Source organism: Nicotiana sylvestris, chromosome 4, assembly GCF_000393655.2.
Source record: "Nicotiana sylvestris chromosome 4, ASM39365v2, whole genome shotgun sequence".
Lineage (NCBI taxonomy): Eukaryota > Viridiplantae > Streptophyta > Magnoliopsida > Solanales > Solanaceae > Nicotiana > Nicotiana sylvestris.
The window spans coordinates 100,408,558-100,423,863 of NC_091060.1; the positions used below are offsets into that span (position 1 = coordinate 100,408,558).

Consider the following 15,306-nt stretch of genomic DNA (forward strand, 5'->3'; position numbering starts at 1 on the left):
GGGGATTATTTGGGCTATTCATTAGCAGTGTTAAAAGTTGTAGTAAATAGGTTAGTTCCCTGTGAGATTCGACTCCGGACTGAACCGGATTATATATTTGCAGCGATCGCTTAGTCCTTTTTACAAGGCGTAGTTGGGCGTGATCAAATTTTGGCGTCGTTGTCGGGGAACTAATGGTGTTATTTATTGCAACTTTGAAGAATTGCTAGGATTATTAGTTTAGATAAATTTTACGTGGTGTTAAAAATATTTCCATTGAAATTCTCACGGTTGAACTCTTCTGTAAATCAGGTGCATGCCTAGAAGCTCTTCGAGAACTGGTGAACTCTTTGAAGGACTCTCAGATCCCGAGAAAGCATTCCGGACATTGAACTGGGCTAACAGGAAGAGAAAACAGTTGCAACAAAACGAACAAATTGAAATTGAAATGGGTGACGTAGATCCTGTCAATGGGAACAACAAGAATGATCGAGATGACCCAAACATTAGAGTGGTAGCACCTCTTATGACAGAAGCTGCTCTTTATGATTGGGCGCAACCAACTGCGGACAACCTGGCCACAACAATTGCGGTTCCTCAGATACAAGCGGAGACATTCCAGGTTACCAACAACATGTTGCACCTATTGCAGAATAAAAGGTTGTTCTCCGGGTCATACATCGAAGACCCACAACAACATCTGAAGAACTTCCTATCAATATGTGTCACTCAAAGACAGTCGAATGTGACTCCTGAGGCAATCAAATTATTATTTTTCCCATTCTTAGTAACATGGAAGGCTCAAACTTGGCTGAATTCGCTCCCAATAAACTTCATTGCTACTTGGGAGGAACTAGTCAAGCAGTTCTTAAACAAGTTTTATCCACCCAACAAAACTGCGAGGCAGATTGATGAGATATTGCAATTCAAGCAGAAATCGACTGAGACTTTGCAAAAGACCTGGGAGATGCTTAAGGGCATGTTGGTGAAGTGCCCTCACCATGGCATTCCAAATCAGATGCTGGGACAGAGATTCTATATGGTTTGGCTGACAGTCTGAAGGCCAATGTAGATGCTTCTATCGGGGGTGCATTCTTGAGCAAAACTTTCATAGAGTGCAAGATTCTTCTTGACAAGATGTCTCAAAATTCAGGCTGGATGACGAGAGACACAACGCTCACTCCAATAGTGTATTCTGTCGCTCTTGACCCCAATAACACACATGCAGAAAACATAGACACTCTTATGACCTAGATGAGCTTGTTGACAAAGAAAATTGATGAGATGGGTACGAAACAGGTGCACATTGTGGATATCACAAATGGAGGCTTGTGCACTCCTTGCATAAATCAGTCATATGTGTGCTCGTAGAGTGGAGAGAATGACAACTAGGGATTCAGAGAAGACATGAATTATGTCAATAATTTTGGAGGTCAGAGGCAAGGTGGGCAGCAATGGGGACCAACAGCAAACCAACCGTACAAACCGAACCAACCATAGCACAACCCCAATCCAGGAGGAGCACGACCACAAGGCCAAGCCATGACTTATCAAAGGCAACAGGGCTATAATCAGCAACACCAGCAACAATTAACATACCAACCACCTCATCAGCAGCATGATAGTAACATGATCGAAATCAGGGGTATGCTGCAACAACTCATTGAGACAAATGGAAAGATGCAAGAGAAGTTAGTTGCACGTGATTCAACAATCAAAGGCATTGAAACTCAACTGGGACAGTTATCTATGGCCTTGAACAATCGCCCACAAGGAACATTGCATACAGATACAAACGTTAATCCAAAGGAGCAGAACCTGAATCATCTCATGGCAGTGAGTCTCAGGAATGGGAGAGATTTAGACAGGGAGCAAGAAGTTGCTCAATCCAGGAGAGAGACAATGCCAACTACTCCAGCTGCTCCAGTTACATTAGAGATCGATGAGTCGGCAGAGCTCACCGAGGTTGTAAGCAAGCAAGCACATGTTGACAAGGGTAAGGAGAAGGAAGGGGAACAACTCCTAGAACAGGTAGTAGAAAAAGCTTCCAGCAAAGAAAAGACGCAAAGCAGTAGGCAGAGTTTGATTCCTGCACCATTCCCTCAGAGGTTGGCAAAGCAAAAGAAAGATGATCAATACATGAAATTCATGGAAATGTTCAAACAAATTCAACTAAATATTCCACTGATGGATGCTTTAAGGGAAATGCCAGGGTATGCAAAAATAATGAAGGACCTGATGTCGCGAAAATTTGACTTCCAGGGCCTGTCCACTGTAACTCTAACGCAGACCTGCAGCGCGGTAGTGACAAGAACTATGGCTCAAAAGGTGTCTGATCCAGGTAGTTTCACTATCCCATGCACCATTGGGAGTTATGCTTTCGCTAAAGCATTGTGTGATTTGAGAGCTAGCATAAACTTGATGCCCTTGGCAATCTACACAAAAATGGGCATTGGCAGAGCTAAACTGACCTCAATGTTGCTGCAACTGGCTGATCGCACAGTGAAAAGACCGACTGGAATTCTTGATGATGTGCTTGTTCAAGTGGGGAAATTTTTATTCCCTGCAGACTTCGTCATTATTGACTGTCAAGTGGATGAAGAGATACCAATCATTTTGGGCAGGCCGTTTCTAGCCACTGTGAGAGCATTGATTGATTGTGATACTGGGGATTGAAAATGAGGTTGAACAATGAAGAAATCATATTCAATGTTCAGCAATCTATGAGGAGACCCAGCGAATTTGCAAATTGCTCATTAGTGGAGGTCGTAGATGTGACACAACAAGAGGAGAATGAGACTATTAATGTCAAGGATTTGCTAGAAGCTTGCTTGATGAATCTGGAAAATATGGATGGTGAGGAGTTGGAATAGTGGGTCATGGCTCTCGAAGGTCAAGGGTTCTGGGCAAGGGAACCCCTGTTCGAGCCTTTACACTTAGAAGAAAGAACAACATCGCCTGCGAAACCATCGATAAAGGAACCACTACAGTTGGACCTAAAACCGCTTCCAGCTCACCACAGGTATGCTTTCTTAGGGCCTAATTCTACTTTACTTGTTATGATATCATCTGTTTTGCTAGCTGTGCAGGTAGAGCAACTCTTACACGTGCTATAGGAATATAAGACTGTCATTGGTTGGACCATGACAGACATAAAGGGTATCAACCCAGCTTTTTGTATGCACAAGATTCTCCTGGAAGAAGGGCATAAACCTTCCAGAGAACATCAACAAAGGCTGAACCCCAATATGAAAGAGGTGGTGAAGAAGAAAGTGATCAAATGATTAGATACGGGTAATCTTCCCCATCTCTGACAACAATTGGGTCAGCCATGTTTAGTGTGTGCCGAAAAAAGAGGAATGATGATCGTACAAAATGAGAATAATGAGTTTATCTCGACTCGTACGGTCACGGGATGTCGAATTTGCATGGATTACCGGAAACTGAACACAACCACTCGGAAGGACCATTTCCCCTTGCCTTTCATTGACCAGATGGTAGACAGGTTAGCTGGGCACTCCCACTTTTGTTTCTTGAACGGATACTCGGGGTATAACTAGATCTCAATAGCCCTGGAAGATAGAGAGAAAACGTCCTTCACTTGTCTGTATGGCATCTTTGCCTTTCGGAGAATGCCCTTTGGACTTTGCAATACACCTGCTACATTCCAGCGGTGCATGCTAGCCATTTTCACTGACATGGTTGAGGATATTATGGAGGTGTTTATGGATGATTTCTCCGTGGTGGGGGATTCATTCGAAGATTGTCTTCACAACATAAGAAGAGTGCTCAAAAGATGCGTGGAGATAAATCTAGTGCTGAATTGGGAGAAATGCCATTTTATGGTACAAGAAGGAATAGTGTTGGGGCATCGAGTGTCCAGTAAAGGAATCAAGGTTGACCATGCTAAGGTTGCCGTAATTGAGAAGCTGCCAACGCCTACTTCGGTCAAGGCAGTGAGAAGTTTCCTTGGGCACGTCGGGTTCTATAGGCGATTCATAAAAGATTTCTCTAAGATTGCTAACCCTTTATGTATACTCCTTGAAAAGGATTAGCCCTTTGTGTTTTCTAATGATTGCAGGTTAGCATTTGAGGAGCTGAAGAATAGATTGGTGACTGCATCCATCATTGTTGCACCCAACTAGGAGCAACCGTTCGAGCTCATGTGCAATGCAAGTGACTATGCTATTAGAGCAGTCTTAGGGCAATGAAAAGACAAGATGATGCACCCTATTTACTTTGCAAGCAGGACGTTTAGTAGTGCACAACTTAATTACACTGTCGCAAAAAAGGAAATGCTCGCTGTAGTGTTTGCCTTCGACAAATTCAGGTTGTACTTAATTGGCTCAAAAGTTATTGTTTATACTGACCATGCAACAATTAGGTACTTGATAGCAAAGAAGGAGTCAAATCCACGCTTGATTCGCTGAGTTTTATTGCTACAAGAATTCAATCCAGAAATTCGTGACAGAAAGGGGACGGACAATCAAATGGCAGATCACCTCTCGAGGTTGGAAGGAGCAAAAAAGAGAATGGAGGTTGAATATATCATAGAGACATTCCCAGATGAAAAGTTACTTGCTATGATAATGGAGGAGGCTTCATGGTATGCTGATATTGCTAATTATTTAGCAAGCGGTATTGTACCTTATGAACTCTCTTCAATTCAAAAGAAAAAGTTATTTCGCGATTGTCGGTATTATTATTGGGATGAACCTCTACTATTTAAAATATGTGTAGATAACATGATCCGGAGGTGTATCCCCGAGAACGATCAAGATGCTATTTTGCAGGCTTGCCATGCTTCACCATATGGTGGACACTTTTGAGGAATTCGGATAGCAGCTAAGGTGTTGGAATCGGGTTTGTATTGGCCAACTTTTTCAAGGATGCCCACACTTGGGTCAAAAGTTGCGATGAATGCCAAAGGACATGCAACATTTCTCATCGTCACGAGATATGTTGCGACCAAAAACACTCATGCAAGTGCACGTGATCGTCAAGTAATAGAGTAGTGAGTAGAGTATCGTTCCCACGAAGACTTATGATTAACTATTGACTACTTCAAACTCAAATTAATTTGTCTATTCAAGAGGTTTTCCACAAAATAGAGATGTAATTGTTTTACTACCTAACTACCAAGCAATAATCTAACTAGAGCAATTAACCAAACAAATAACAATTTCGAGTAACAAACAGTAGGAGAGGATATTCCAGGGTCACGTGCTAATTAACAATTGTGTTGTGTTCTTGGCTTAAAATGACTAATCAATTTATCTGGGTTATTGATTGACAGGGTTGATATTACTCATAAGAATCTGTCGAGTTCTTACTCACCTATTCAAGTTAACTCAATGCCTATATGTCTATAGAATTAAAATTAACAAAAATGCATTTACAATTCCCATATTTCAACCAAACAAGGCAATTGGGTATATGTCTATCCCAATTGCTAATATGTTCCCCGAGGCCCGGGTTCAAGAACTTGCTCTATTTAATTCTATATGCAATCTAAAGTTCCCACTTTCGAGTTCAACTAAAGATTCGTAGATAGTATTTCACTGTTAGCTACTCAACAAAATAATTAAAAGCAGAATTAAATAAACAACCCAATAAGATAAACCAGCTTTGTCAAATTAAACTTCAAACAACAACATTCATGTTTCACCCAAGACCCCAGAACAATAGGTTTTAGCCACTCATACTAGTGTTCATCACAAATAGGTTCAGTTTCATCACAAATAGCAAAACAAAGAGAAGAAAAGAAGAACTTGATGGTCAAATCTCCTCCTTGCCTCTTGCCTCTCTATTTCTTGTACTAGACTATGAAAACCTTCATAAAACTTCCTTGGGTGAGCTTGACTTTATATAGGTTAAGTGGGTTTTCCTCCAAATTTCCAATTTTGCCCCTAAAAAATTCTTCCCGAAATTTGGACTAGCGCGTGCAGCTAGACACGCATCTAGCTGCGCTAGTTGGCTGAGGATTATGTCTTGGACGCTAAAAGTAGCACGGGCGCGCACCTGGGCACGTATGTCCAGTTTTCTGTTTCATCGTTTCTTTTCCTCGTCTTCAAGCATACTCAGCCCCGAGGAGTCTTTCTTGCTCCAGATTGGTTCCAATCACACTTTTAAAGCATCACATGGGCTCCTCAACCTGAAATGTATACAATTTACAATTAGAGCCTCTTTTTCATCAATTAACCATATTATGATATAGGAATATAATCAAGTGGAAGCATGAACAATCGCCAAATTACCTAGATTTAGCCTATTATCAAGATACCAATGACTACAAAGATGTGAAGGTTTTTGACATGTGGGGGATCGACTTTATGGGGCTGTTTGTCAGCTCATACGGTAACAAATATATATTGGTAGCGGTTGACTATGTCTCCAAGTGGGTCAAAGTAGTGGCTCTCCCGACCAATGATGCAAAAGGGGCAACAGGTTTCCTAAAGAAAAACATCTTCACACGTTTTGGCACCCCGAGAGCTATAATCAGTGATGGTGGAACCCATTTTTGTAATAGAGCATTCGCACGCTTGTTGGAAAAGTATGGTGTTCGCCACAAATTAGACTCACCTTATCACCCACAGTCGATCGAGCAAGTTGAACTGTCAAATAGGGAGATTAAAAGTGTCCTTACAAAAACAGTGAATGCAACAAGGACCGATTGGGCGAAGAAGCTGGATGATGCATTATGGGCGTACCGCACAACATTCAAAACTCTAATTGGTATGTCACCGTACAAGTTGGTGTTTGGAAAGACATGCCACCTTCCGGTAGAGCTAGAACATAAAGCACTTTAGGCATTGGGCCAGTTGAATTTGGATATGGAGACCACACGCACTAGCAGAATCACCGGGCTACATGAGCTCGAGGAATTCAGGTTCCAGGCATTTGAGAGTGCTAGACTATACAAGGAAAGGATGAAACTAATGCATGATAAGCACATCTTAGATCGAAACTTCAAACCTGAAGATCTAGTGTTGTTACACAACTCGAGATTAAGATTGTTTTTGGGTAAGTTGAAGTCCCGATGGTCAGGACCTTTCAGAGTATTGCAAATGTTCTTAAGTGGAGCTGCGGAGATTGAATCAGAAGATGGGACAAATAAGTTCACGGTGAATGGGCAAAGGCTAAAACATTACCTTGGCATGGCCGACGAAAAATGGGATAGAGTGGTAATAACTTTGGAAGAGCCCCAGTACGCGAATGAGGAGTGATAATCAAAGCCTGCGTCATGCTGCAACATTAAATCAGGCGTTGCGTGAGAGGAAAACTATGTTTTCTTTTGTTTCCCTTTTTGTTTTGATGTTGTACTTGATGTGTACGATACTAACCCTTTTATTAGTGTATAGGGCAAGATTGGTGCATATTGGAAGAAGTCGGGGTCAAGAACCAACTCCAAAAAGGTAAGAATTTTCGGAAGCCCGTGACCGTGACCGCGGCCCGGGCGCGGCATTTAGACATATTCTGTTTTTGGACCACCGCGACCACGATGGGACTGTGACACAGGCGCGATGAATCACGACTATTTTGTTTTGTTTTTCTTTTTTTCACCGCGATCGTGGTCGGGACGCGGGTCGGCGCAGTGAATTACGACTATTCTGCCCGCCCAGGTAAGTTCTAATTAACTTTGTTATTTTTTTTATTTTTATTTTTATTTTTTTTTCTCTTCTAAACCTAACCCCCCTCCCCCACTTCCCCCACTCCTCATTCTTACTCTAAATCCCTAACCCACGCCCCTTCTTCTTCTTCACATCTCTCACAAACCCATTTCTCACCCCCCCCCACTTCCGACTCCCTCCTCTCTAACCTCCATTACACTCCAACTCTACAAGAACTAGGTATGTCATGATTTCTTTCTCTCTTCTTCTCCCATTCTCTTTTGCAATTTTAATGTTTGAGTTGTTGTAGTATCTATAGTTAAATTTTTTGTCTTCTTTTCTTCTTTTTTAGGGGGTAATGTGTAGACTGTAATAGCGAAAGGCATGGCATTGTTGTATGAAGTTAATTGTGGTAGGGTGGAATTGTGAAGTGATTGTGGTTGATTTGGGGGGAGAGTTTGTACTTCCATGGGATAAGTGTGTTAAATCATAGTTCCATGCACACCAGGTGCTTGTGAAATTGCCCCAATTGAGTTGTAATGGCTAATGTGACCATGTTGGTGGTGAAGTCTGAGTAACTACCCAGGGTTCACATAACTCGGTCTCTCACTAATAGTAGCCCTTGTTTTGTTAGGTACAACGCATCAATCAAGGAAAAGACGTGCCACAGGCTCCTCCGCTAGTGGGCTAGGAGGTTCATCCAGAGCTCGAGATCAGGCTAGTTCGAGCCAGTTTGACCGCACTCGGTTTGTCTCCAAAGCGGCGCAAGATAGGTTTAATGCAAAGACATCCAAGAAGCTGGTGCCTGAAGTACACATTGACAGGCATGCCATGCGAGTTTAATGCCCAAGTATTTATGAAGAATTGAGGAGGCATCAGCTGGACATCTTCTTTAATGAACCGGAAGAGGGCATTGTACTGATGGTAAGGGAATTTTATGCGAATTACCCGGACCATGTTGATAGGGTTGTCACGGTACGAAATACCCTGGTGGATGCGTCTCTTGAGGCCATCCGCCGAGTGTACAGGTTGTCGGTCTTCACTAGAGAGACGGATTATTACTAAGATTATCAACGCCCACCTGTCTGGTGGCAACCAATTGTTGAAACAATCTGTGTGGCTGACCGAGATCCAATATACATAAAGCTGAGAGTGACCCTAAACTCACAATCTCTTACTTGGGAAGCTAAGTATTGGCTAACAATCATCAACAGCCGTTTGCTGCCATCCAGCAACACTACAGATGTTAATGGGCCAAGAGCAGCAGCGATTTATTATTTTGTAACCCACCACGATTTTGATGTGGCACGACTCATTCAGGATGAAATATTCATTCGCTCGCCGAAAATACTCAAAGGGTTCTACTTCCCTTCCCTGGTCACCAAGATGTGTTGTGCTTCAGGAGTTCCTGAAAATCCCATAGTAGATGGGAAGTTGCCATTAAAAGCCCCATTCAAGGCTAGCAAAATCACAGTTGAAAAAGAGCAGGCTATGGCGGATGATGATGATGATGCCGATGATGGTGATGAGGGAGCTATGCATGATGTCGCTCCATCGGGGCAGATTGCTGATGAGGTGGGCCCATCACAAGCTCGCCGGAGTACCCGGATGACTGCCTTGGAACAGGATATGGCTGGCCTACGCACTTCGGTCAGTGACGTGAGTGCTAGAGTTGATACTTTGGCTACTCAAAATGCTAGGTCAGAGAAAAAGATCATGGACTGGCTCCGGGAGCTAGGACGAGCGTGTCACCTCGATCCTGGCACCGTCCCTGATCAGTACTGAGCACCAGGGAAGTCCCCTTACCTTACTCTACTTTAATTTACTTGACATGGGGATATGCCAAAAAGTATGGGGTGGGGGATGGTTGTTGTTGTTGTTCAATTGAATAAATTTGTTTGGTGTTTTTGGTTGCTGTTAATTAACTTCGACTTGGCCCGAAGACGGACACCTCTCGACGGGTCTCTTGAGGGGCTTAAGTCGAACAAAAAAAATTCTTCTGTTAGGTAGTGTATCAACTCCCCCTTGGTTTTTCTTTAAACCACAGTTCTTTTCCAAGGGTTTCCATTTAAACCGGGTGGAGTTAGTTTGTTTTTCTTCTTTTTTTTAGTTTAGGAATTTTGGGCGAGGAAAGAATAGAAATAGGATCCCTTAACTCCATGGTACCTTGAGTAGAGATTGCTTTAGTGTGATACTTAGGCTCATTAGTTGACTCTAGCAATAGAGCCTTAAATTGTGTGTTCTTGAGTTGGCTTAAGCACCTTGAGCAGACTGTCTGATGGTCCTAACTGAATTGAGTCATGCGCCATGTGTGAGTGAGGCTTTGTGTATTCTATGCTAATACTCAATGCCTAGAACTTGCCTTGTATGTGTACGAAGCGAAATAGTAGTCCTAATTGGTTCGGAAAGTGATATAGGTGTTTTTTTGTTGAACCTATCTATATATGTTTTCAACCACCTGATTGTATATATCCTAGTTTACCTCTTTTGAGCCTGTAATCCTGTTTTTTTGGCAACCACAGTACAAGCCTTACCCAAGTTTTGAATTATCTATTTTTTTAACCCTATCACCTCTTAGAAGCACTTGAATTGTACTGAATATGGAAAAGTTAAAGTGTGGGGTGGTTGGTTGGCCTTTTGAGTGGAACTAAGAAGATAGTGATATAAAAAAAACTGAGCTGAACAATTTTTAAAAGAATAAGTCTCAAAATGGTGGTGACTCTTAAAAGAGAAAGTGTGCTTAAAGAAGTAGGGGGGTTAACTCAATGATGTAAAGGTGGAATGAAGGTTTGACAAAAGTATGGGCTTAAAATAGAAAAATGTATTGAAGTTCTTAGGGAGGTGTGGTCACTATACCCATGTGTATCCTACCTGTCCCACAGCCAACATTACAACCTAATAAAGGCCGACTTGATTCTAGACCAAATGAGCTCGATTAGTCGAGTATTACACTATGAGCAAGCCTATGGTGCGTTGTTTGTAGCATAAGAATTTATTTTTGAGGGTGAGTGAAATATTACGTATTTGAACTCCTTGGTGTGTGAATTATAATGACCATGACACAAGTCACTTTTGTGGTGAGCAGGCACGTGATTCATGAAGGAAAGGTAAGTTTGGACCTCTGACTGAGAGTATGAAAGCCGGTTAAGGACATTACGTGGCTAGAAAAAGAGTCCACTCTTGAGGTTAGGATGTTACGCTAAGGTAGTCTACCTATGTGAAGTATTCTTTGTATAAGGAGTAGGGAAGTGACCCAGTGATGATTAGGCCATAGAGTGTGGTTTTGTTGCTAGAGGACTAGCAACAGTTTAAGTGTGAGGTGTTGATAGTAGCCTATATTATGCGATGTAGATGCTATTTATGCTCTAAATTAACCATACTTTATTGATGCTTTAAGTGCTAAATGATAACAAAATGCTCTAATTGAGGTTTTTATGCTTTACAGGAGCTACTCTGAGTTAGGAGGAGGATATAGAGTATTTTGGGGTCAAATATGTAGATTCAAGACCAATCGAGAAGAGCCTGGATGAAAACGAGCAAGAAAAGGCGAAGAAAAATTGGGCAATAGTCCACCGCGACCGCGGTTGGAACGTGGTGAAAGAAAGGCGAAAAACAGATAGTCTAAAATGACCACGGTCGGACTGCGGTCGATCTGGAGAAGGCCAAGAAAGTTTAAGGGCTAAAGTGTAAAGTGTGGGAAACTTATCCTAACCCTGTATAAACTCGCCCAAGTGAAGGTTAAGCTTGTTTTTAGACTCAATTGGAGGCAAGAACAAGTGTGAGAAGATCAAACAGAGTTTTTCATTCTTCTTTTTGTTATCATTATTTTGTGAATTATGAATGATTTTATGGTTTTATCTTGTTTTACCATGAGTAGCTAAATATTTAATCTAGGGTTGATGGAACCAATTATTGGATAAAATCTTGATTACGTTTTGATATAATTAAGCCGTTTCTTATTCTATAATTGTTCAACTATGTGTTTTCTTGTGATTAATTGAAAGGGTCATTGATTAATCGTGTCTAGTTACCTTGTGTTGCTTGAGAAAGAACACTAGGCTAGATTGTTGTTGAACAACACCACTTTCGGGTAAGTTAAGAAATTAATTACTTGAATTTAAAAGCAGGGTTAGAGATAACGAATCTTTGATGGGATAATTCTGAGTTGTATAAATTGTCAACTAGAGCAGTTCGAGAGAATGCTGCTAGTAAATTATCGTAATTGATCGAGAGATAATTGCGGTAACCCAGAACTCATATTCTTATAGAGTATTACGGTGAGAATATAGCGAGCGTGTCAGGAATTAATCTGACAATTGGGGAAATCAATAACCTTAGACCATTTTACCTTTGAATTCAACTCCATTCTTGATTATTGCTAGTTTTATTATTGTTTCTCATTAGTTAACTTAATTCTACTCATTATCTATTAAAAATCTTGTATCCGGAAATTGTTTGGGCTATTCATTAGCAGTGTTAAAAGTTGTAGTAAATAGGTTAGTTCCTTGTGGGATTCGATTCCGGACTGAACCGAATTATATATTTGCAGCGACCACTTAGTCCTTTTTATAAGGCGTAGTTGGACGTGATCAGTAATGCATCTCCTACTAATACTATTTAGTTATGTAAGTCAAAATCAAGAGGATACAATTATCGTCTTAATAAAAAGTATTCCAACCCAACGTTAAGAAGTTTGCTAATTATCATTGTATTATCAATGTTTTCTACATAAGCACAATTTATAGGTACGACAAGCCTCCTCCTTTAGATTTAGATCTTTTTCATGTTATATGTTATACAATATATAATTTTGGTGCATCGAATGTGATTATCTAGGAATCCATCTTCTACAAAGGTATTTTTATGCCCATGTATCAATTAGACGAAGCAAAGAACCGCCTAAAAACAATAGTAACCAATGATGCCAAATACATAAAGGAAAAAATAAATAAATTCTTTCATTACCTTAGATGTCAATGTTTGTGCAATTCAACCAATTGTTGTAGCGGATAATCTCTCAATCTATTTTGTATGATCTGTTATTTTGATTTATCGAACTTTCTGCTGGCATCTAAAACCGAGGAAGAAAAGGCGAAAAGTAAGTGAATTGAATTTCTCACGGGCACACGATAAACAAAAAATATCAATAAAAAATAACAACAAAAGCCTAATTCAATAACAGTAGCTATAAATATAAAATAAAAATATAGTTTAGATGAAATTTTTCCTGCGGATTGGCTTTGGCATCCATCGCTAGCAGAAACTTATGATATCAAACACCAATTATGCAAATCAAATATAAACTTTGTAAGGAAAAAGTTTTATTTACAGAAGATTAAAGTCAACACTTAATTACAATCAATTACAAATTAGGTATATATAGTAACCGTATCTAGTGATGGTAATTTCAAAATTCTAGTACGAGAGAAATTCTTATTTTACACTTTTATCCAATATGGAATTATATAATAAAAGAAAGACTTTAAATTTTTAAGGGCATAAAAGTCAGTTGATATTTCGAAAATATTTTAGTCGTAAAATATTTATCATAAATTATTCGTACTTTTATAATAACTAGTATATATGAACATGCGTTGCACTTTAATAATGACACGTAATGATTTAAACATTTATATATATGAAGGAACAATAAATTTTAATTAATAAGAAATTTTTTATGTATAATAATATAACAATCATCTAAATGCCGAAATATATTATTACATTAGCATAATACATGAATTTAAAATAAAAGGACATCATCAAAACTTACACAAATGATCAGTTTTGTCATGTTAATTAGATAGTTATGTATTATAATTTAAAAATATTTAATGTGATGGTATCTTAACGAACACTTCTTTGTGGACAATATTTTTGTGTGTATATTTCCTCCTAATATTTTGGTTGCTCTGCCTTAACCAGAACTCTTGTTGTCGATCTTGATATCCCTCTTGAAAGTACAATATACAGTTATTCGTGGAAAAAAATATATTATCGTAAATATAGTCCAATATTTAGGATGTTTATTCTTGTGCTTCATTTGTTATATTTGCAAAATATAAACATACTAAAATTATTTTCACACAAATTTAAAAGAATATTCCTTAGTTTCAGAAGACGAAAGTTGAATTGAGGGATAAGAATATACTTAGAAGCACATTGACCAGTATCATAATTTTGCATGTATGACGTTATTGTTCAAACTTCTATATACCATATGTGTGCTATTACATAAGCTATTCGGCGCCTTTAAGTTTTCAGTAGCATGACAGATATATTTTTCTTCAAAATCGACCTATATACAATGGAAGATCAACTTAGTCTATTATATATACAGTGACACTAACATACGTAAGAAATAATGAACTTGACAATAAACATGTATAGTAGAAGGCCGTTAGATATTAAAGTACTTAAGTATTCTTCTTGGTGGTAATTATCGGTATCATTTTCTGCTGAGTCAAAAACAGAAAAATATTTTGTTTTTTTGCTATAAAATTTTGCAATCAACCTTTTATTTAGTTGATCAACGTATTCATTAATTTCTGCTAACTAAGATATTTTTCTAATTCTATCATGCGATTTGCACAACTTGCGTTTTAATTTAATAATAGAAATATTCTCTTATTAAATGCATATGATTACCTTTAGGATTTATAACCAAGTGTTCAGGAAGAACCTAACCATCTTTTATTTGATGCTCTTATTTGTTTCCGACCCGAAGCAAGAAGACACTGAATACTGGATTTGTTCATACTTTATAGTTCTTGTCAGTTAATCTTTTTTATTTGAGGCCAGAAGTATAACTTTGGCAAGCTAGCTTTTACAGTCTTTGCTTTTGTCGATATTGGAAAAAATGGTAGTACTTGACATAAATTACCACCCAAATAATTAATTTTTCGCCAAACTGTTCATTAATATCCAATATATCTCTAGAATTCCGTTTGACACTTAGCCATAAGTGCTTCATCCTATATTATTAATTTTTTTTTTCTTATAAATTTAGCACCAATGCTCTGCTTTGATGTATTTATAATGTTAATTTAAGTTGTTTGAAGTGGTATATTAAATGTAAACTGGGTGGCTTCGCAATAAAATCATTGTTGGTACACTACTTGCTATTATTGCTAATAGTGTCATGCCTCTTGATATGATATTTTCAAGTAATGCATGACGTAAAAGTATTATTTCGATTCTATCGGAGGCATCTACAAAGAATAATCCCGTTATAGCAGAGTCGACTCTTTATAATATAGTCTTGAAAGCTTGTTCTTGTTTAGTATTTAGCTTTGATTGTGCTTCCTCAGACACTTGTATAACATTTTGATTCTTAATAATATATTAACCTTTTTTACTTTGTGTTCTAATGCTCTTTTTATGAAATAAATTTATGTACCCTAAGATGTTTTTAACTTGAATAAGAATTTTACTCATATGATGAATTTAAAAAATAATTGAATTGAATTCTCTTGCTAAATAATTAATTAAAAGATTTAATTATTTGATTTTAACATAAAAAAATAATTTATACTATGTTGATTCAGATCTTAATATTAGTTCATCTCTTGTTTTGAATATTTAATCTTAATTATATTTTATCCACCATAAATTTTATTTTCAAAGAGTAAAAGATTGATATGATATTTCCCTTTTAGATCTTTATACAGTCCATTTAATATTACTTTTATTTTTTTTGGTATTGAACATTATAGAG

General features: G+C 38.5%; 1 protein-coding gene across 1 annotated transcript; it reads left to right on the top strand.

Annotated features, from left to right (window-relative positions):
- Nucleotides 1–1,521: 1,521 nt before the first annotated feature.
- LOC104235182 (uncharacterized) lies at nucleotides 1,522–2,655 on the top strand. Its single transcript, XM_009788881.1, has one exon. It carries the CDS (start codon nucleotides 1,522–1,524, stop codon nucleotides 2,653–2,655), a length of 1,134 nt encoding a protein of 377 aa, XP_009787183.1.
- The last annotated feature ends 12,651 nt before the right edge of the window (nucleotides 2,656–15,306 follow it).